The sequence below is a fragment of the Ictalurus furcatus genome, chromosome 10 (genome assembly GCF_023375685.1).
Source record: "Ictalurus furcatus strain D&B chromosome 10, Billie_1.0, whole genome shotgun sequence".
In the NCBI taxonomy this organism is placed as follows: Eukaryota; Metazoa; Chordata; class Actinopteri; order Siluriformes; family Ictaluridae; genus Ictalurus; species Ictalurus furcatus.
This window is the reverse complement of record NC_071264.1, coordinates 20,041,301-20,065,404: the sequence shown is the minus strand read 5'-3', so window position 1 is coordinate 20,065,404 and position 24,104 is coordinate 20,041,301. Positions and strand designations below refer to the sequence as shown.

The 24,104-nt window shown below is 36.5% G+C and overlaps 1 protein-coding gene across 1 annotated transcript in view; it reads left to right on the top strand.

The window, feature by feature from the left end:
- The first annotated feature begins 12,434 nt into the window (after window positions 1-12,434).
- Window positions 12,435-24,104, top strand: part of LOC128613312 (zinc finger protein 850-like) — a 30,466-nt gene continuing 18,796 nt past the window's right edge. Inside the window, exons 1-7 of the mRNA XM_053633977.1 lie at window positions 12,435-12,690; window positions 14,626-14,698; window positions 16,485-16,620; window positions 19,720-19,830; window positions 21,321-21,592; window positions 23,715-23,782; window positions 23,897-24,087. Coding sequence (XP_053489952.1) covers window positions 14,636-14,698; window positions 16,485-16,620; window positions 19,720-19,830; window positions 21,321-21,592; window positions 23,715-23,782; window positions 23,897-24,087 — 841 coding nt within the window. The 5' untranslated portion in view covers window positions 12,435-12,690; window positions 14,626-14,635. The remainder of the gene's footprint in view (window positions 12,691-14,625; window positions 14,699-16,484; window positions 16,621-19,719; window positions 19,831-21,320; window positions 21,593-23,714; window positions 23,783-23,896; window positions 24,088-24,104) is intronic.

Here is a 24,104-nt window from a genome sequence, read left to right as displayed (position 1 = left end):
GTGCTCTTTTCCCTCTCTATGTCACGTACCATTATGTCACGCACTTTTCGGGCTGAGAGGAGCACGTGTTTTATTTTCTGATTGATTTTCACCTCGTTCGGGAAATCCGAAATCAGTCCAGTTGCCATACTCAACATGCATGACTTTACATATACTCCACCAGTAAAAGGTTTTCCTTACAATCTCTACTGGCAGCATTCAGGTTTCCAGTTGCCCCTGCCCATGCTTGCAGCTGCTGCTGTCCGGCTTACAGCTTCTGTTGGAGTTTCCTTCCTTTGGCTTTCGTCCACTGCGTATTTTGCTACAAAAGCAAAATGTCTCTTAACAATTGATTTCTTAAATGAGGCAATATGTTCTGTGCAAATAAGACAGCAGAGCACCAGAGCTTTCAATAAAAGCATACAGATGCATCTAAAAAAACTAGAATATTGTGGAAAAGTTTTTTTTCCGTAATTTAATTCAAAAAGTGGAATTTTCATATATTCTAGATTCATTACACATAAAGTGAAATATTTCAAGCCTTTTTTTTTTCTTTTAATCTTAATGATTAAGGGAAAAAAAATTACTTTTCCATGATATTAAATTTTTTTCAGATGCATCTATATGTTTCAGTCCAGACACTTTAAAATTTTAGAAGCTCCTTTGAATTCTTTCTTTTTTGCCATCTCCATGAACTAGCTAAGTAGTTGAATCTGAGTGTGAGAGGTTACCAAAGAAGCGTAAGTGCTTTGCCGTTGATTGGTCTTGTGACACGTGTACACAGCACTGCATACTGTACATGCACTGGCTGGAACAACTCGAGATATATTATTGTAAACGGACTTTTCAGAGTATAGAATAATATATTAAACAATATAGTAATAAGAAAAAGAGGAAGAAGAAGAAGAAGAAGAGAAGAAGAAGAAGAACAAGGAGAAGAAGAAGAAGAAGAAGAAGAAGAAGAAGAAGAACAACAACAACAACAACAACAATAATAATAATAATAATAATAGGTCAGTATATGGGCTGGCTCTCCAATACGTTACACAATCCAATACAGTAACCCCAACAGTAAACTTTCTCAAGGAGCACGCTGATGACAGAGTGGAGTTTGTTTTTGGGGGGATGGGGTTGCAACTGAAAACATGGTTAATCTGTGGATCCTGATGAAAATGTGAGAAGGACACAAACTCCAGTATCACCATCAGGCTCCAGCGTTTTCTGAGCTTTGCGCCTCGTCAATATCTGACCACAAAAAGATTGCTGCTCTGTCCCAAGAACTTCATTTTGTCTTGTAGAGAGGCGTGATTGAGAAGGTAGACCCCTCAGATCAGGACAGAGTTTTACTAGAAGTATTTTCTCATTCAGAGGAAGTATGGTGGTTTTCATCCTATTTTATGTGTAACAGCTGTTGTGGATAAAAATGACATGAAATAAACATGAGGGAGACCTAGTATGAGTAATATGTAATTTTATTGAAAATTCACAGGACTGGTGGGTGCGTAATCTTGAGGAGAGCGGTAGGGGGAAGAAAATGGGGTGTGTCCTGGGGACATGGGATAGTCAGCAAAGGTGAAATAAGGAGACCACTGAGAGTAGGGCGGACTGACAGGTGAGAAGAGGGAAGAATGGTCAGAGCCAAGATCAGAGAAGGTGACATCATCCTCAGACTGAAAGCTGGAGGGAGGGTCTGTCTGTGTAGAGGCGTCAATGCACACATTCACGGGGTGGATTCTGTATCTGGCGGGGGGGGGCTGCATTTCCATTTCCAGAGGGGGTGCTGCGAAGAACGTTAAGTAGCACCATGATGTCAGCAGTGAGATGCGCGAGCTGATAGTGAGTGTTCAGGTCCAAATCCAGCCCCTCCCGTAAAGAAGAGAAGGAAAAATGACAACGGGCACCTAGACACACAGAAGCGGTATTAGGCGGATATTGACGAATTGGATTCACACTTTAAGATCTTTTAAGAGTAACACACTATGGTTTATTAGTCAAAAAGAAGTATAAGAGCTGAGGAGTGCAAACACACACACACACACACACACACTCGTACAGTCAAGGGGAGGCATGTAGACATAACACACACACACACACTCTCTCTGTCTCTCTCTCTCTCTCTCACACACACATAACATTATAACTTTATAAGAATAATAAAAAGGAGTATTAAGATATTATAAGGGTAATATAAAGAGTAGTAGGATATGTAGGATAGTAGAAGGGTAATATAATGATATTATGAAGTAGGAAGTACAGTAAACCATTTTGCAAGCAGTATAACTATATATAAAATAGAGATATAGATCAAATGTGAAAATAAATTATAAACCAGAAATACAGAAAAATGTAACTTACTCATAATTCAGATGGTGAAGATTCTTGTCTCGCAAGGAAGGCCTTAATTTTAAGAGAAAACCATGATGAGCCATTTATAAGGGTAGCTGAGTCAAGCTGCCCACGCGAGATAATAGTGAGACCAAGGTCTCTCTAAATTGTTTTGTCTCCCTCCACTTTCGAACCTAATGGTATCCAGAAAGTCCTCTTTCAAAACATAATGGTATTCGGAAAGTCCTCTTTCAAAACATAATGGTAAATTTGATAAGCCTCTTTCAAAACATAATGGTAATGTAGATGAGCTCTTTTTTAACCCTATTGGTATTGATATCATAGTCTTTCTGAAATATATTGGTTATCTACTGTGTAAATACAGTATAAATACTGGAGATTGAGCTCCGGGTGTCAGATCACTTCTGAGAATTCTCATCGGTGTGGATCTCGTGTGGTGGAACGGAACCAATAAATCTGGACCCTTGCTTCTTCTCACTCACGGCTGGTGTCTTTTTTTCTATCTCCAACTGGGTTTACAGATGTGAGTATTTGCTTCTATGTTGAATTTTAAGTGTTTTTGGGTAATAGGCTAAATTTGGGCCAGCACAGCTTAATTGGTTCTTAAAAGTCCTTCCACTTTCCGTGTGCCCAGGTTGTATTGATGATATGCAGACACAGGACTGGTTTATGGTAGATCTGTTTAGTCCCATGTTTCCATATTTCTACCATGGAAAGTTTTACTCTTTGGCTTCTCTCTAGTCCCACGGTCATGTCTTCCACGATGCCTGCATCATGGCTCTTTTCTGTCCTGCACCCAGGTGGTGAAACAAACTTTTCCCGATTGTCCGAACTGCTTAGTCACTGGCTGTATTCAAACAAATACTAAAGACATACCTCTTCAGCAAGCATTAAAACTCCTTGTCTTGTGTTTCCTTTTCATACCGTACTAACCTCCTCCAACAGAGTTTTAGAGTGATGGTACTCTTAGGGGGTCTTCACACATGGCTCGTTTGGAGTGTTTGTTTCGGAAACTGGTGTGGTTTCTCCCTTGGTTTGTTTTGTTTAGATATATATGAATATGGCAATCACGCTCAGATCTGCACCAAAACAATTGGGCTGAGACCACCTTGTTCAGGTGGTCAGGTGGTTAACTTGGACCAAAGACTGCCTTTTTGAAAAACTGCCTCAAATTTGAAATTGGTCTGAGGAACATACTGTATTTTGGAACAACTTTCAAAAACACATAAAAGCACAGAGGTTTACAAGGATTTTAGTGAGGGTCTCAAGGAGATCTTTAATCAAGAGGACAGTTTACTCACATGTTACTTGCATAAACACATTTTGCTGTGCAATGAAATGTTGCCTTGTGAAAGCGAACCGAGACAAGGAGAAAATAAACACTAACACTGTAAGTCCCTGTTTTGAACAAAGCACAGATCTACAGGTCTGAATATGTCCTTAGTCGCTGACCTTGTGAACTAGCATTAGGATGTGTTTGATAGAAACACAAGGGCTTCTACTAAATGCTGTAAATGTAAATGCAAATGTGAATGTAAATATAAATGGAAATTTCAATACCCCAGGCAGAAATGTGATCTAGTTTAGACCCTTACAGATTTTCTAATGACTAAGCTTGGCAGCAAAGGTCCATTGGATAACCTTCATGGACACCTCTGTCACAGGGGCTGGGGCATGGTGGGTGGAGGTAGGGAGGGGTCGGGTAAGGTCAAAGGGAATGTTCTTCAGTCTTTAGGAGAATTCACACATTTCATGCAATTTTCATAATGCATTGACTCGCCAATTTGATTAAAACAATCCGAACACACCTACTGCAAAACTGACAGATGAACTGAAATAATCTAAAGCTTTAATGGTGTGTGTGTGTGTGTGTGTGTGTGTGTGTGTGTGTGTGTGTGTGTGTTGTATGTGAGGTGAGTTTATCTGTGACTATGTGAATATTAATAACAGCACAGATGGAAATGAATCATTAAGAGTTTTTCTTTGCTTACATAAATGAATCAGTGAATCACATGGTTAAAAAAAGATGTGCTGATTGAAGGTCATGACTGTGGCTCTAAAACTCTTATTTTATAGTTAACATAAAAATTTGTTTCTTCACTAGACTATAAGTGAATAATAAGAGTATGCCTCATTATGTTCACACACTGAACACGTCTGAACTGATTCACTGTTTACATTTATTTACATTTATGGCATTTGGCAGATTCCCTTATCCAGAGAGACTTACGTTTATCTCATTTATACATCTGTGCAATTGAGGGTTAAGGGCTTTGCTCAAGGGCCCAACAGTGGCAGCTTGGCAGTGCTGGGGTTTGAATTCATGACCTTCCGACCAGTACCCCAATGTCTTAATCATTGAGCTACCACTGCCATCACTGTTACCACAGTTTAATGACTCAGTCTTGATAAAGATTCAGTGAATTGTGTGGGTTTTACTGTCACTACCACTCTCAGCCAATCATAACACACAATACTGATTGCTATTATAATGTCATCTGTCATTAATTGAGGACATACAAACACTTCTTGGTGTTGACTCAGCTTTCTGAAACCTTAACAAATGAATTCTTAACATCTTTAGATTCTCTATATGTGTTAACCAGCATGAAAATACAGCCATATAAACTTGAGGCTCAATAACAGACTGAATCTGTGTTTCCTCAATAATAAAAATTTTTCCTCTTTGAACTTGCAGTTGATTTTATTCAGCAGGTCATTCAGTTTGGCTCGCCAGATAAAACTACACCTGATAGTTTTCCTCTAGTAAATATTTACACATCTAATATGAACTTGAACCTGCTGATGTTGCAGCTAATAAAATCATACCTGGAACATAAAAACAACTGCAGCTGTAAAAACACTGCAAGGGGAAAAAGTACAGAATGTGACCTTTGCATTCTGGATTTTTGCCATTTACAGTATCTCACACAAGTACACCCCTCAGATTTTGTAAATATTTGATTATATCTTTTCATGTGTCAACACTGAAGAAATGACACTTTGCTACAATGTAAAGTATTGAGTGTACAGCTTGTGTAACAGTGTAAATTAGCTGTCCCCTCAAAATAACACAACACACAGCCATTAATGTCTAAACCGCTGGCAACAAAAGTGAGTACACCCCTAAGTGAAAATGTCCAAATTGGACCCAAAGTGTCAATATTTTGTGTGGCCACCATTATTTTCCAGCACTGCCTTAACCCTCTTGGGCCCCTAAGAGATACTGTATATCCCTCTCTGGAACTGAGTTTATTTGTGAAATAGGATTTGTAAAAAATGTTTAGTTTTTTTCCTGTATCTGAAGCTAACAATACATAATTCCTACCTAACTAGCCATACACTAATAATACCTGCTAATCCTAAACTCTAAATACATGTCCTAATTGCTAACATTACCCTAGTGCTAGCTGCTAATCCAGAAAGTGCTGAAAGTAGTGTTTAGGAACGTTTTTTTTTTTAAGTAGAAATCTCATATAACAATATATTTACACGTTCTAGCTTTTATTCTGACACATTTTCTGTAATGACTATAATGTTTTTATGCTAAACCTCAGATGAAAACCTTTTGGATCAACCAACACTCATGCCACGATCAAAGTAACAGAAATCACATTTTTTGTGCATTCTGATGTTCGATGTGAACATTACCCGAAGCTCTTGACTTGTACTTTATTTACATTATATTTTTGCATAGCTTTGTGCCACATGACTGGCTGATTAGATAACTGCATGAATGTGTAGTTGTTACTAATAAACTGAACTGTGAGGGTACATACTTGTTTTTCAGATGAGGAAGGGCAGTGGAAAACCCGGAGGAAACACACACGGACACAGGGAGAACATGTAGAACTCCACACATGAGCTCATGATTGAGCGTGGAGCTGTGAGGCGGCAATGCTACCCACTGTAAATAAAAATACAGGAAGCAAAACCTGAGGCCTGTTTCACGAAGCCGGGGGGGGGGTATAACCTCAACTTACCCTGAAAGTTACCTCTGTTTTAGGAAACAAAAGTTAAGGTTATCCGTTAATTCTGACTTACCCAGGTAAGTCACACAACCGGCTTTCTGGAATACCCCCATCTGAGAGCAAAGTGATATAAATTAAACCTTTAGCGTTTGTGCTGGCTTTTCCAGATCACCATACGTATGAAAGATATGGATTTTCGGCAGATGGTATAGTTTGTCTCTGCTGTCTTCTTGAGCCGGACCTTAACATTCTGACATGCCAAAGCCGCTCTTACTGAACCGCAAACTGTATGTGTTGCTTTGCGGTTCTTTCCCAGCCGGCACACGACCGACCTTCAATGTTGAAATATGGTTGAAATAATGTTAGTTGTCGCATCAACATTGAAGCACCGTTTAAATGACAATTGATGCTAAATGGTTGCAGAAAGGTAAAAAAATACTTATAAATCAACATTGAAATTTTGCCAAGATCTGTATGTTATATCAACATAATGTTTTCAACAACAGCGTTGCATCAATTTTTGCCAATTACCCAAAGACAATTAATATTTAACATAGAAACAGATACTCACATATATTAGCCAGATTAAGGTAGAAAGTAGAACACCAAGAGCCAGTGAGTGAGAAGAAGCAAGGGTCCAAGTTTATTTGTTCCATGAGATCCACACAGTTGAGACCTCCCAAGGGTGATCTAAAAAACCCAGAGCTGAAGCTCTCCTATTTATATGGTTTTCTTAGGGTCAGGCTGACCCAGACACCAATATGTTTAGAGTTAGCTGTCCCAGAACACCATTACGTACGTTAATCAACATTTTTGAGTGACCCTGAACGCACGGTGTTTGCTTTAAATGATAATTTTACAAATAATAATAATAATAATAATAATAATAATAATACATTATAGTTGAGTATGATTAGATATAACTAAAGAAATCCCACATATTGTTCCGAGCTGTCTGGAACTTCAGGGCCTGGTGGTGTAATCTCGTGAGATCACACGAGATTGTAGCATGTGCAACATGTTGAGCGAAGTAAAGATGCCATACAGTTTTAGATTTAAAGATAAGTCAATATTTGTAAGCCAAAATGCTATTTAATTTACATATAAAGAGTGAAATTGCTAAAATGACTGATGCCAATTCCAGGTAAAGCAAAAATCACAGTTTGCTAATGGCTAGTTAGTCATGGAACAAATGTTATACCACAAATTTCGAGTTCTTATATCCTAATTTACTTAAAGTGTGTAAGATATAACATATGCTTTATTTTTTGTGTTGGTTGCTAGTTTAATGCCTCATCTGGTGATGACTTAAGCGCCTTTTGGTTCCGTTTTGGTGGTTCCTCTCAAACACATAAAAAAAAAACAAAAAAAAAAACGGTGGCATTTTTGGAGGTTCTGCTCCCTTTTAAGCACATAAAAATTGGGCCGGGCTTTTAATAGCGCGTAAAGTGATTTTGGCTAGCTGGTGATAAAAATGTGGCACCATTTGGGGTTTCCCCTCAATATAACATGGATTATAAACTAGTTTATGTTGACCTCTATTTAGATTTTTTTTAACTGTAAACATGCTTTGGTCAACACTGAAATTATTAAAACTCTTCTTCAGATGTGTTCAGCAACACATTTTATATTTATTTTATAATTACCGAAAAATGTTGTGTAATATCAGAGGTAGGGGGAATCTTTTTTGAAAATGGCAATGATTTATTACATACTTTAATGATTTACAAACCTTGGAGGTGGATTGAGGGGAGGAAATTTATTGTCTTTATTTATTTCATTAATTATCTTTGAAGTTATGTGTAATGTGAAGTTCTCCTGAATCTGACATACTTGAGTGGAGTGTAGTTAACTAGTGGCAACAAAGAGTTTATGCACTTTACTGTATTGACATGCAAAGTGTGAAAAACTGATACAATGTAAACAACTTTGATACAGCTTTGGAAAATGGTTGGCAAAAATACACAGAATTCTTTAAAGATGGTGTGAAATTTGCAGCATTTTTATCAATCTTATTTGTGGTTTGTTTTTCTTTAGATGTCATTATGAGTAGCTGTGGGCCAACACACATGAAAATAATGGAGACAATGTCCAAATATTTAAAGTATGTTCCAGAGAGAATGGGTGGTGGTGGCCATAAGAAGACCCTAAAGATCTGTGCACACAGATCTTGTTTAAAGAGCTTGTATTTAAAAATATTGAAATAAAAATTCCAGGAGTTGCACCTGTTGTCATTTAGTTGTTTTCTCATAGTTGAATGACTGTTTAATTTTTTTTCTTGGTGCCATAACCTCTTGTTCCAGTGAGATCTTATTTAATAACATTCAAGGTTTACCTTCTTATTTAATAACATTCAAGGTTTACCACTGACTTACTTTGAGGCATTTATTTTGTGTATGATATAGGGATCGTATTGCAATAATGTGCATTCGAACAGCTGTGTTGGGGGAAAAATGTAGCCTACAGTAAATCAGATTCAGCAAGTACTGTCATATTCTAAATGCGAACCAGTTTATAACAAAAATAGGTTAGAATATAATTCAATGCACAATCGTGTACACAGTGAGTGAATACGTATGACGTTGAAACATCAGGATATCAAGGTTGGTTCAATTTGCAAAATCAAAACAAATTCAACGGTGATTCAAATGCCGGCTGGGTTGTGAGTGATACGTCATGCGATGGCATTATTCCTACTGTCCTCATATATTTTCATAAATTATTATTTATTTTATTAATATTTTATTTAAAAAATTATATTTAGACATAAATTCCTCATATTCCTGCAAAATAATTTCTTGCTTTTCAACTGGAAGTATGCACACCTGCTTTTTTCCATGCTGAACGCTACTGGCTGTTTGCCGCAAACGTCTGGCTTTTATGTGCACGTGCACATAAAAACTAAAGTCTCTTGTATACTTCGGTTTTTTTTTTTTTTTTTTTTTTTTTTGCACAGTCGTACGCATAGCCTTTCGCACGCAAGCCTAAACCTTGAATCAGGGTTAACAGGGTTTCCGCCGTCCTTAAAAAGTCTTAAAAATTCTTCAATTTATTAATGGACAAATAAGGCCTTAATTAGCATTAAAATGTCTTAAATTCACGTTTCAAATGTCTTAAAATGCAACTGAACTGACACTGTAAAGAATATTTAGATTTTATTTTGGCTCGTTGCTTTTGAGATGGTGAACCCGTGTGACTGTGTTAGACTCCAGAGTGTGTGTGTGCGGCTCGGTGCGCGAGAGAGGCCGAGTGTGTGTGAGAGAGAGCCGAGTGGGTGCGCGAGAGAGCCGAGTGTGTGCGCGAGAGAGGCTGAGTGTGTGCGCGAGAGAGCCGAGTGTGTGCGCGAGAGAGGCTGAGTGTGTGCGCGAGAGAGCCGAGTGTGTGCGCGAGAGAGGCCGAGTGTGTGCGCGAGAGAGGCCAAGTGAGCCCGAAATTGCGCGAGAGAGCCGAGTGTGTCCGCGACCGCGAGAGAGAGCGAAAGTGCACGAGAAAGTCTGCGTACGTGCGCGAGAGGAATTGATGCCAAGAACACTTATAACAATTCATTACAGCAAATGAAGAGGAAAGAGAACAATGAAACAAAAAGAAAAAGCCAGATAGAAACATAAAACTGAAAAAGGTTTCACATCAATAATAACTGAACCATCTAAATTAAACTGCAGCATATGATGTGTTTTATACACATCTAATGTTGAATAATGCTTTTTCGATCTGATTTGGATCTGCATTTTATTCTATTATAAGAAAGTCCACTAGTGTGGAGGAACAAAGTACTCTAAATGAAACAATTTAATGAATAATTAATCTAATAAATCAATAATTAAATTTACCATTTTATTTTGAAACGATTAAGTAATTAAATAAACCAATGCTTACATTTATCCATTTATTTTGTTATATTCCATGGAAACACAACATTTACTGTTCACAATATTTCACAATATCCACTTTAACAAAGTACTTCTGCATTTAAATCATAATCAAATATTTTTTTCATAATAAAAAGTATTTTCCCCCGGAATTCTCTTTTTCATAACAATAGGTTGAATTTCCGAATGATGCATATTTGACTATGTATTTCGGAAGCCTGATTTCCCCAGAGAGTTTTTTTCCCATAACATTAATAATAATAATAATAATAATAATAATAATAATAATAATAATAATAATAATAATATATTTAACAAACACCAATCATCAGACAGTGGTGTGTGCACTGGCAACTATTGCAGTGCATCAAAATTATGCAGTTTAATATAAAATACCTCTTAAATATAGGCCCTTTGAAAATGGCAGGATAATCACATTGTACACTAGAGCTCAGATGTGCAGGGACATATGCGGTCATATGTTTAAGCTCTCTCGGTCTCTCTCGCGCACTTTCGGACACACGCGCTCCCTCTCGCACACACACTCGGCCTCTCGCGCACTTTCGCCTGTCGTTCTCTCTCTCCCCATTCGCTTCACTTTTGTCCAGTTTGGCGCCTCATACATTTAGACACAACACGCGCAGATTCTATGGAAGTATTTTGCGGAAAACATTCAAAAGACTGCTCCCTAGAGTGCCTCGCGGTCACTGCACATTCAAGATTCCCTCTTCTATTTCTCAAATAAAATAAAATAAAATAAAATAAACACACAGAAATTACAAAATGTCTATTGTCTTAGTCTGGAGTGAAACGAGAACCAAGTACAACTGAATATAGGCTATTTAATTTTTTTTTCTCCCGTTAAATCCCCCTGAAGCCAACCTCTCAGAAATGCAGCTCACCACTGCTTTATAGTAAGAGTCAGTAAGGGACCGTCTAAAAATTTCATGACCTGGGCAACTGAGTAAGATTCTAGCAAGATTACCGTCGTCTACTTCACAGGATATCTAACGTATTGTAGTGTTATGATACAGTATGGATATAACACACACACACACACACACACACACACACACACACACATATATATATAATTAGGCCTATTAATGATATACATTTTTTAATGTGATTACACATATAAACAATTATTATTATATAGCCTAAAGGTATTGTTTCATTAAAGGTATAAGTTTCATTATTATTATTTTTTAACAAAACAAAATATTATTTTCAAAATCAAGTTGTCTCTGATAGGGACAATGGAATATAATATAGTGCGAATCATAACATTTGTTGAGTTTCATTTCTATTTCTTTGCAAAAAATAAAAAATTGAGCATTAAAAAACACTTTTTTAATACAGCATTTTGCTGTATTTTGCATCGTCATGGTATCAGTAAAGCCTGATTGGATTGGTTTGGTTTTGTCAAGTCAAAACTAATCTTGTAACCCTGAGTTTGTTCAACTACCTTCATGGTACAGGCCCCTGGGCAGCTGTGTAAGATTCTGCCAAGATTATAGTCATCTACTTCACAGGATATCTAATGTTAATAATAAACAGAATTGTGCCACATAAAACCCATAAAAAGTGAATTAAGTCAGAAATATATTACTATTGTTATATTACTATTTGTATCCCCAAATAAAATAATAATAATAATAATAATAATAATAATAATAATAATAATAATAATAATTATTCAGTGCAATAATGATATAACAAAACAGAAAAGGTTATATATATATAAGCTGTTGAGGGAGTGATGGCAAATTTGACACCTTTTTCTCTTCTGACTGCTGTAATCCATCTCTCTCTATATTTTTTTTCCTCCCTTGGAAAGTCATGGAAAGGAAATACTGGATTTTTTGTTTCCTTAACTGTTGGAGGAAAAGGTAGTGCAGGTTTGCTACGGTCTCCTATATACCTCTATAGAAGTTTACCCTGCTATAGTTTGCTTAAACCCAAAAATGGATGTATATGCATGAACACAATCCATTATAGCTGATGTGTCATGTAACATGATCGAAGTGACATGCAGGTCTTAATATTTATTGGATATGTCTTGAGTATGGTATTAAAAAGTATTAAATTTGAAGTGCTGATATCTGCAGGTTAAAACCTGGGTTGACTGGGAAAGTTGATAACCAGCGTCATGACACCGGTTAACCTTAATTAACCCGGGTTAGATTTGTTTGGTTTTGTCAACTCAAAATTTACTCTGCAACTCTGAGTTTGTTCAACTCGTTGTATGAAGGTCTCTGGAGTTTAGCTTGTGTTTCCACGGTCTTCCAGCAGGGGGCAATGCGCGCGCCCAGTCAGCCATCCTCCACACAGTGAAAGAAAGAGAAGAAGACGAGCTGCAGGTTTCCTGATTGGACAGAATCCTGTGAACGACCTAATCATATCTACATCAGAATATTTGTGACAGGGATTTACAGTCTCAGTTCTGTGCTGATCGGGTTGAAGAGAAAAGCTGGCTGTGTGGATTTGAGGAGCTTTATCACCGTTCTGTTTTAAAGCCTGAGGTAAATTACACCAACTCTGCTAACTCAGCTGCTCGGCTAACTGTTAGAGCCTCAGTGTCATACTCCTGGTGTTAATATTTAAGATCTGTTTCACTTATAATGTGTTCCTTTCCTTCATATTTCATTCCTTTAAAATAAATTTTAAACCACACATCATTAAACAACAACCACAACATGAGTGAAATTTAAACATTATTTTACATTTTATACTTTGTAAAACATAAAAACATGATTTTATTACATTTTATACTGATCATGCCCGAGTTTAGACAAAACTAATTTTCCTCCCAAAACAGTTTTAGACCTAAGTCACGTGGCAGAATGATGTAGGGGCGTGGCCTATTCGATTTACACGCTGTCAAAACACTCTTGTGCTTGTACACACACACACACACACACACACACACACAGAATCACTTTTTTATTTATTTATTTTTTTAATAAGTAAATGCAACAGGAAGAAGGACAGCATTATTTTCTTCAATATAAAGAGTAAATATTATTTGTAAATATTCTTTATAAAGAGTGAATAGGGCTGGGTGATATGACAAAAACATCATATCACGATACTTGAGGACATTTCTACGATACACGATGCGTATCACGATATATAATTTAGCTAACAAACAGTAGTAAAATAAGTTTTAAACTTTAGTCTTAAAGTTTAAACTGAGTTTGACTATACTTTTTTTAATGCCTACAAATACAGAGATGATTAAGCTATATATTTTTTTAAATGTCAAAACAACAGCATCCAGTCAGTGTTGTTTAATTTGTATTTATTAAAAACGTAAAAAGTGCACCACCATACTAACGATATCTCAGAAAAGTGTATCACATAATCATTGATCAATATCGATATTATATCGATATATCACCCAGCCTTAAGAGTGAATATTAAATATTATACTGTATGGGCTCTAATACAACAAAAATATTCAAATTCTAGAATGTGCATGTTAAAGTGTTTATCAGAGTTCCTCCAATACTGAAACAGAATAACTGCTTGCAGTAACATTGCTTAATGAAATCGGGCTGTTCACAGAGTCATGTATCAGGCTGGCTTTTCCAGTTATGAGATTTCTTTATAAATGATCATAAACTGAGACATGTCTGTCTGATGTGTTTTACTGTTATATTTATATTAAATTATATTTAACCTACTACACATTTCTTATAATAACTGTTGTAATAGTCTCGTGTAAATAAATCACAATTACAGTGGCCATAAAATAAAGCTATTTATATACTTTATCTCTTTACATAATTATCACAAAAAAATGATCACAGTAAAAGTTTAACACGAGTGTTTAAAATAAGCAGAAAATGAATAAACATTGCTCATACAGTGTTTATAACCCCGATTAACTCTGCATAAGGTCCATCAGAAAAACACGCACATGGTCAGAGTTTCTCCTGTAAATGACGCTTGCTCTGCTGTTGTTTTTAGATCTCAATGATTTTGGCATCATAACTTTGTTCACAGTCTTGACGTGACTGGAAAAAAAAAGAAATTTAAATCAGCAAGTTAGCTAATTAACATCGTTCTCGTGTGCTGAACTTTATTACTGAGATAGTAAATAAATTTATTACACAGTGGTTATCTAAAATCAATGCAAATCAGTTCTATCATTTTAGCTATCAAATTAATTTATTTACCTGGAATTAGACACAAAATTATTACAAATATTTCTTTAGTTACTGTTATTTTAATCCTTGAACAGGAGGATCACGCTGAGTCTAAAAGTTCAGATTATTTACATAGATGTTCACATTGAGTGTGTGTTCTGTTGACATGTGCTGATAGTTGTGGCGTTGTGCTTCTCTTTCTGAATTCTTATGGTTTTGTATTTTTTTAATCATTTTAAATAAGGTTCTAGATTTATTTTTGTGATTATTTGCTCTTTTTCCCCCCCCACTCTCACGACTTTGTAGACGGTTTGTAATGGAGGCTGGACTGTGCGCTGTGAGAGAAACTCCACACACTCCTCCTGCTCAACACTTACAGGTAACAATTAGTGATGTGTGAACTCAATCAATCATTCAGTCAATCTTTGAATAACTTTCTGTCCAACACATCTCAGATTATGTAACTAAGCCTTCTATAATGTTACACTTGTTTTTATTTTAAGGTATTTATAAAGACTTTGTGTAGATGGATAATACACCGGGCCGAGGTCAGCCAGACCTATAACGTAACCAAATAGCATGTCCTTCTACTTTGTCTGAATTCTACAGGAATGCGTTTGTATATTCACCTCTTCTATACACACTTGTACACCCTCATCACTTCATCTTATTTGTCATATAACCGAATAACAGAGCAGCACTACGATGGGACTTTATCTTTGTCTAAATCCTTATAAATATTATGGATAAGAAACGTCACGGTAAAAGCTAATACTGTGATCAGTCTGAGCATCCTCGACAGCAGCACAGAGGTGTATATGGTGGTCACGGTCAGGTTCTGGGTACTGAGGGTACTCAAAAGTACTGTTACTATCACTAGCTGCGTTTACATGGACAACAATAATCCACTCTTAACCCGATTAAGACCATACTTTGATTGAGAAACTACCATGTAAACAGCAATTTTTACTTACCTTAATCTAATTAAGGTCATACTCGAATTAAGCTCTAATCGAATTAAGACAGGTGGAGTATTCCTGTTTTAGTCGCATTATGGACGTGTATTTCAGACATGTAATCACCTTAATCACATTATGAACGTTGTGTGAGAGTTTTCACCGCATTTTGCGACAGGACACGATCACACACGGCAGTTCTCAACATTTTACAGCGAACAAGAGAGTTCGGCTGCATCCCAAACCGTATACTAGGTGCAAACATACTAGGTGTAAACACCTTAATCACATTATTATCTTAATCAGAATAAGGTCAATAATTAGATTACTGCTGTCCATGTAAACGTAGTCATAGTCTCGTCAGTGACTATGATCAGTGTTTGGAGAGAGTGCAGTAAAATGGAAGAAAGTGCTGGTATTGCTGTTAGTTCTTAAACACACAGTGATTTTCTTTTCAGATTGGATGGATTCCTCTCAAGGTCTCTTCCTTTTAGTGTTGTCTCAGGAAGTTTTTCCTTGACACTGTAGCCTCTGGCTTGTTCATGATCTAAATCTAAATCTAGATCTAAATCTGCATCTGGATTTCTGTGAAGCTGTCTATTGTTAAAGTTAAAGGAAAAAAAAATGTATACAATACCGGTCAAAAGTTTGGAGACACTTGACTGAAATGTTTCTCATGATGTTAAAAGTCTTTTGATCTGAAGGTGGATGATTAAATGTTTGAAATCAGTGTTGTAGACAAAAATATAATTGTACCAACATATTCATTTCTTTCATTCAAAAATGAACATTTTATTTACAAAATAATATATATTTTTAAATGGATGACTTTGAGCAAAATATTCTGAATAGCAGACAATAAGTGTCCAACATAAGTGGGAACTCCTTTAATACTGATTAAAAAGCATCTCAGGGGGATTCCTCAAGAAATCGGTTGAGAAAATGCCAAGAATACATTTCTGGAAATTCTAGGCAAAAAGGGTGTCTACATTGAAGATGCTAAAATACTAAATTATTTTGATTTATTTTGGATTTATCACCACAACATAATTCCCATAGTTCTATTTGTGTTTTTCCAGAGTATCGATGACTTTATTTTTATTATTCTAAAATGTGGAAAAAAATAATAAAGAATGAGTGTTTCTAAACTTTTGACCGGTAGTGTATATGAAATTGAATTGAATTGCATTTCTATTCTTTGATCATCAGCTTTCTGAAGATGTGCACACCGAGGCTTTTATAACTTCTGGTGAAGGAATGTCCATCATCACTGTAGACCATGAGGACGGATGTTTCCTGAGAAATCCTTTAAAACAGGAAGAATCTGAAGACGAAGACTTTCTCTGTAAGACCATGTGGCCTAAATAACACTTTTTATTCATACTAGGCTTAATGTGGAACTAGGTGTTATGGTTTGAAGTGTCCAGGTATGATAAATTAGTCTACAAATATTACACTTTCACAGTATGATATTAATTAACCATTTAGAAACACAAGCTGGTGCTGACAATATAAAATAAGAACCAAAAGGAAACAACGGTTCTTCTTTAAGCTTTCAGGACATGTGTGTGTTCAGTGATTTAGTCGGACATGGCTTCATCGTGTGTGCAAGCTCCATACTACTACAAACCTCATTTTGATACACTCTGACAGGGCTCTACAGTGCGACCATTTCACTTGCATTTGCGACTGCAAAGTACTTTGTGCGACTGTGAAAAAATATTTATTTGCACCGGTGCAAGTGACCTGTTCTAGTTGTATAATACAATCGGAATAAAAACTGAAAGTCCAAAATGCATCTACACCGCGCAACAGTTACTTTCACACTGCTTTTCATCACCTCAGTCAACCGAGTGCGTGTAAATACTGCAGAGAAGCCATTATGATGACGAGTAACACTGCTTCAACTTCCCGATCTCACAATCCGCCATCTTTTATTGATCCTGCAAAATGACCTGTACCTGCTTGTGTAGACACCGCGGCATCGGGCGACGCCAGTAAATTAATATTAATGCTAACGCTACAAGGTGGGTTTTAATTTAAACTTCTTTATTAAATAATTCCTCACCAATCATAATCAAGAGTAACAACTGTTATCCTTCACTCTCTTCACTAACCCGTCCCGGCTCACACGCACAGCTCATTCATTAATTTAAACTCACGGTTTCCAGATATCACTAGAAAAGTCAACTCCAGTTTCCATGTTTTGATTTAATCCCCCAAAATAACTCAATATTATCAGCAGACATGGCAACACTGTACTGGGGGAACCGATCCAAAAGGAACAACTGATAAACAAACAAACAAAAAAATAATAAAATGTAAAGACAGAAGATGTGCTAGTTATAAATAAATCATTTAATATAAAAAATAGGCATTATAATAACTTAATAAAATATAAATAAAATGAGAAATGAAATGATGTTTAATTACTATGGGTCGCATTTAATATCAATTTGACATTAAGCTTAGTTCGCTATCGCATTAGAAGGCTATTAGACATTTTCCTAATATGGATCATGTTTGTGTTTGTGGTCTACTTTTAATTAGGACTCTTTATTGTTTAAGATATTTAAAAATAAATATTTTATGCTTGTTTATTTATCAATTAACCAACAGTATTTCTCATTGCTATTATTTTAACTAAATTAACAGTGACCATGAGCAGAGAGCTTACATTTACCTGTTTATGATAGACCTCCTGATTAAAGTTTAAACAAAAAAAAAGATTGGTATCTGGATCGGTTTCAGTCGTAAAAATCCTGATCGGAGCATCAGTAATGAACACCATTAAACTAAAGCGTTTTGCATCTGATGGGTAAATGAACTCGCCCAATATCATCCTATATGAGATTATTCAGATTGAATTGAATATAATTGAATATACACAGAGCGGTTTGAGAACTGACTCCAGCCCAGAACCATGACAGTGGGAAATGTCTATTAGTGTAGCGTTAAATATATTTAAGAGGAGCATACTTCAAACACTGAACTTTGAGGTTTATTGTATTTGTTTACAAGGTGGAACAGGTTAACGGTTGTTTTTTTTTGCATACAGCCTGTAAAATTAACTGAAAATATTACATTTAGTTTATCAGAAGGTAAATTAAAGTTATGGCTCAGACTATGTTCCTAAATTGCTAAAGAAATTGTTACCGTTGAGCCCTGTCTGATTGTTTTGATCTGTATTATATATGCTTGTTGTAGGGGGTGTGGCCATTAGCATATCACATGAGCATGACCGTATGTGTGCTAGGAAGGCAGTTTACCTAAAACCCCTATCAACATCGCTACTCTGACACATCCTTTTAGACATCGTCTATGTTATATTGTTGTGGTTTGTAAACTTTTGTTTTTGGAGATGATAGAGTAGGGCAAGCACTTGTCTTTATGCTGGAAAAAAAATGCAAAACCTCTTTTCCCACAGGTTATACCATAATCTTTACCAACATGTCAGGTCAGACAGGATATATACACTCCTGGGCATAAAAAATAAAATAAAATTGGGGCCAATCTAAAAATAGTAATCTTTTAATGGTCTTAACAAGAAGTCATTAATCAGGAAATTAGCAAGAATTAAACTATTAAATAAAATAATTTTGAATGGAATAGCTTTTTCCTTTTTATCTTATTTTATTTATACTATATTTAAGTTTTTTTTACACCCAGCCATGTATTAGTTTGAATTTACACCCAGCCATGTGTTAGTTTGAATTTTACATCAAACATTTTCATCATTATCATTATTTTACCTTTGTGTACAAGAAGACTATATAAGTGAATTTCCTAGTTTCTAGCTTTTCCCCAAACAAAAGTAAACGAGCAAGTGGTGGCACTGGAGGTCTCAGGAGTGCATTTGTTTAATTCTCGCTCATATTCTGACCAATGTTTTGTTGTTAAGACCATTAAAAGCTGATATTAATTGCTTAAAGTTAATTGCCTTTTTTGCCCAGGAGTGTATACATGTGTATATGTGTGTATATGTGTTTGTGCATAGATTTATTTCTACTGCTCATTTCATAGGAGGGAATATACAGAGTAATCTTTCTAGAACCTTCACACACAGTACGTAAAAAAAATATGTATACTAACATGATGATGGATTTGGACTAAAACCTCAGAGATACTCTGGAAATAATTACACACCTCTACATGGAAAACTAATCCAGTCTGAATAAGGGTTTTGAGAATGATCATGAATGAGAGACTGGCAAAGAGGAAAGGTGCTGTGTTTTAAAATAAATAAATAAATAAATAAATAATGGAAATGTATTTTGAAAAAGTCACTAGTGAGTGAGCAGAGCTAATCATAAAGTATACTTTGAGTAACTATGACACCGCAACAACCCTAAAAGGATGGGTTAATTTTCTCACACATTTTTTGTGTATTGCAATGAGCTTTTGTCCAAATGACCATTTTTAAGTGTAAATTGTGGAATTTCAGATGAAGGTACATCGAGCTCCGTGAGCTGCGTCACCCCTGTTGATCAGACGGACAGAGGATTCCAAATGAAGCATCTAAAGAAAGAAGAACCCGAAGATGACGAATACCTCTGTAAGACAACATGGAGCTTTAGACCAAGTGTTTAGACTTTTTTGCACCCAGGGACCCCTTTAACTGTAAAATAAATGTTACAGACCCCCACGGTACAGATTTATTTTATGAGAATTATTGTCTACAATAATATTTTGGCTATTTATTTGAACCATAAAGCTTTTTATTTCTGAATTTTAAATAAACAGAATTCAAAGTTACTTATAAATGATTTGCTTTTCAGTTATTGAGGTTTGGATTAAAGCCTTCAATTCATAGGACCAATCAAACACGAGAATAACTATAAAATTAAAAAAGTTAAACTATAACGAACCCAATACTAATCATAATAACTTTGATAAAGGTGGGTTGTGAGTCTGCTGTAACCATATAAAAATCTCAGACTACAGAGAACTGCTGATTTCGACTCCAGTCTGTGACTAAATATCACTCATTAATATAATAACTTAAACATTAAAGATGTGTAATTCCTGAGTCCGTAGGGTTTGGGGGTAAAACTCTATAATACACAGAACTCTTGAGCTGCTGTGACTGTCCATAACAACGATGATGATGATGATGATGATGATAATAATAATAATAATAATGATGATGATGATGATGATTTCGGATTCAGTGCAGATATTTCCAACTTGTCTGTCAGTGACAGTTTTGTGATGAACCAGACCTCATAAGACGAAGGTGGATATGGACAATACCCCAAAACAGAGAGGCCCGCAGAACCGTTTTTTTAAAATCCCAATTCTGCCCGTTTCCACAGTTATTTTTGTTTGTACCCACTCATGATGTCTTTTAATGTTTTTCGTCAGTTCTGTTTCCCATAATATAACCAAATTGACACCATTGCAACCCTTACAAGGACAAATCCAAGTCCCACTTCTCAGCCTATAAATCCCTAATTACATTTTCACTGTCTCTGTTAGTAAAGCAAACATCTATAATTGTAGAAAGACAAAGTTAGAGTGACACAACATGAGCAAAAATGAGGATGAACTACAGTGGTGCCTCTGTATAAATATGACCTAAAACATCAGATTTTCACACAACTCCCAGAAGTCGACATGGAGAATCCAATTAAACAAATGAGAAACATATTATACTTTGCCATTTTCTTTTCCTGTTTCATCTGTTTGGCTGGCCTTAGTCTTCCAACATCATGTGTCATGTGTCCCGGGTTTGAGCTGATTGTAGTGTGTAGTCAGTTTAGCCTGTGTATGTTACTCCAAGCAGGGTCCCCCCTGCTGCACTCTACCCGTGTTCACTTGGTGCCATGTGTGTCCCAGCTCTGCAGCTTTAAATAATTCAGTGATCTTAATTGTGAGAAAGACAATGTACAGATGTAGATATAAAAAAGTTATTATTGTTTGAAAATCCAGCTAACTATCTGTTCTTAGAAACATTTTCTTCCTTTTTAACATGCTGAAGTTACATTGCCTTCTCTAAAAGCTAAACTATAAATTCTTTCCTTTTGTTGCCTGCTCTCCTTCCAGACTGTGAGGATTGCAGATTGTTCTTCATTAACAAGTGTGAGGTTCACGGCCCAGCTCTCTTCATCCCCGACACCCCTGTTCCCCTGGGAGTCCCTGACCGAGCCAGGCAAACACTTCCACCTGGTCTAGTGGTTCAGGAGTCCAGTATTCCTGATGCAGGCCTGGGAGTGTTTAATATGGGAGAGGCTGTTCCAGTTGGTATGCACTTTGGCCCTTATCAGGGAGACTTGGTAGACTGTGAGGAAGCTATGATCAGTGGCTACTCCTGGGTGGTTAGTTATTTTCCTAATTATATTTATTAGAAATATTAAATGTTACCTTACGGTTAAATCCTTCTCTCTCAGCCTGTAACATGCTAGAAATGCTTTCACCTGAGTGTCCAAATGTAACAAGACACACATCTTCTATTATTATTATTATTATTATTATTATGAAGTATAAAACATAGAAAAAAGAATGAAAATACCAATATAAAATATAGAAATATAATGTATATATACACAATACAATGTGCTATAAAATAGATTAAAAGTCTTATAATTAAAACAACACAAAAATATACATCGATCAGCCATAACATTAGTGTGCATAACATTATCTCGTTACAATGGCAACTGTCAAGGGGTGGGTTATATTAGGCAACAAGTGAATAGTCCTCAAAGTTCATGAGTTAAAAGCAGGAAAAATTAGCAAATGTAAGGATTTGAGTGACCAAAGGGCCAAATTGTGATGGCTAGACCACTGGGTCAGAGCATGTACAAAATGGGAGGTCTTGTGGGGTATTCCAAAATTGTCCAAGGAAGGACAACCCATGAACCGGCGACGGTTGCCAAGGCTCACTTATGTACATGTGGAGCGAAGGCTGGCTCATCTGGTCCGATCCTGCAAAAGAGCTACTGTAGCACAAATTGCTGCAAAAATTGCTCAGGAATGGTTTCTCAACGGATGGATCTCAATCTGATCGGGTGTCTGTGGGATGTGCTGGACAAACAGGACCATGGAGAATCTATGGAGGTCCCAGCTCACAACTTACAGGATTTTAACCCTCTTACCCCTAAGTTCCCACAGTATTATGTCCCATAACCCTATATTCCCCAGAGAAACAGCACGCCAACCCTGAGTTCCTGGGCCAAAATCAACATTTTAATTTTAACATTTTTAGGCCTTGAAACAACTTATAATAATGTATTTGTGTAATATTACTTGGAATGTATTTGTGTAATATTAAATGGAGCAGTTCAGTGTTTTTACTAAACTTAGAGCACAATTCTTAACTAGAGAAATTACGAAAAAATGCTCGCTAAAATCCTTCTACTCATTTAGAAGTACCATACGAGCATCAGCATGGTCAATGCCTTTGAATAAATTCAAGTAAATAATAAATAAATGAATGCATTTTAGCGCCAAAAGTCAAGTTTCTGGTGATAATCAGACCAGCAGGTAGTGTTTTCACGAATGCACAGAAATGGTCCCGTTATGACTCCAGACCCCTGCAGTGTCAGTCGCACTGGTTGATGCTGAAGATGAAGACGGATCAGGGTCTGAATCAGGAGAGTTTGCGCCTCTTTCTGTTTCGGTTTCGGTTTCAACATCGCCTGAACTTTCACTATTACACCAATATTCACGCTTGGATCAGCTTTATCGTAATGATGGCGTAATGTCATAATCACGTCCTGATGTCATGACGTCATCAACCTTCCGGGTTAAAAAATAATAATTAAATAAGTAAGGAATCATAGCAGAGTAATGCCGGTACACCGGCCTTACGGGGATAACGTTTACACTGTAAAGCCGTTATATCGGCCTTACGGGTATTTGGCATAGATGACCAAGCCGGTATTTCTTCCTTACGGGAATAGATCAAAGACGGGCAAGCCGGTTTTTCGGCCATACGGGGTAAGAGGGTTAAGAATCTGCTTCTAAGGATCTGCTGGTGCCAGATGGCACAGCACACCTTCAGAGGTCTTGCCTTGACAGGTCAGAGCTGTTTTGTAGGCACAAGGGAGACCTAAGCAATATTAGGCAGGTGTAAATGGCTGATCAGTGTATAATAAATGTAACTTGGCAGTAAAGGTAAGGCAAAAAAAAAGCTAGTTAAATGTTTAAGATGGGTAAAGCATGAATTCTTGATGGTATGTTTAAGATCGTTTGGGCATAAAAACAAAAAGCTGCTTTAAGTTTGATCTATGCAGTAGGAACAAGGTGAACTGAACCTAAGACAAGATTTGGAACATATTTTAATTAAAACAAAATTCTAAAGAGACAGACAGATTTTGGCTCCGTTATGTTTGCTAGAACAATATTTTCATTGAAATCTCATATTTCAGTTGGGCGGCATTGGTTATGTTGTATTAAAAATGATCAAATGTAAATGTGTAATAATGTATTTTACAGATCTACAGGGAGGGGCAGTGTGAACAGTACATCGATGGCAGGAGAGAGATGCATGCTAACTGGATGAGGTGAGAATTCATTCTTTACTCTGCTTTACAGGGTGAAAAAACTTTCACCTGACACTCAATCTCTTTTCCTCACTTTCTCTGTCTGTGCTTTATCTTTCTTTGCTACTCCCTCAGGTTTGTGAATTGTTCGTGTGATAATGAGGAACAGAACCTTGTGGCGTTTCAGTATCATGGTGGAATTTTCTACCGTTGCTGTCGACCCATTAAACCAGGACAGGAGCTCTTGGTGTGGTACACAGAGGAGTACGCCAAAAATCTCAGCATCGCATTTGGCTACATCTGGAAGAAAAAGTGCTCTGCAAATGGTGATGTTTAAACATGA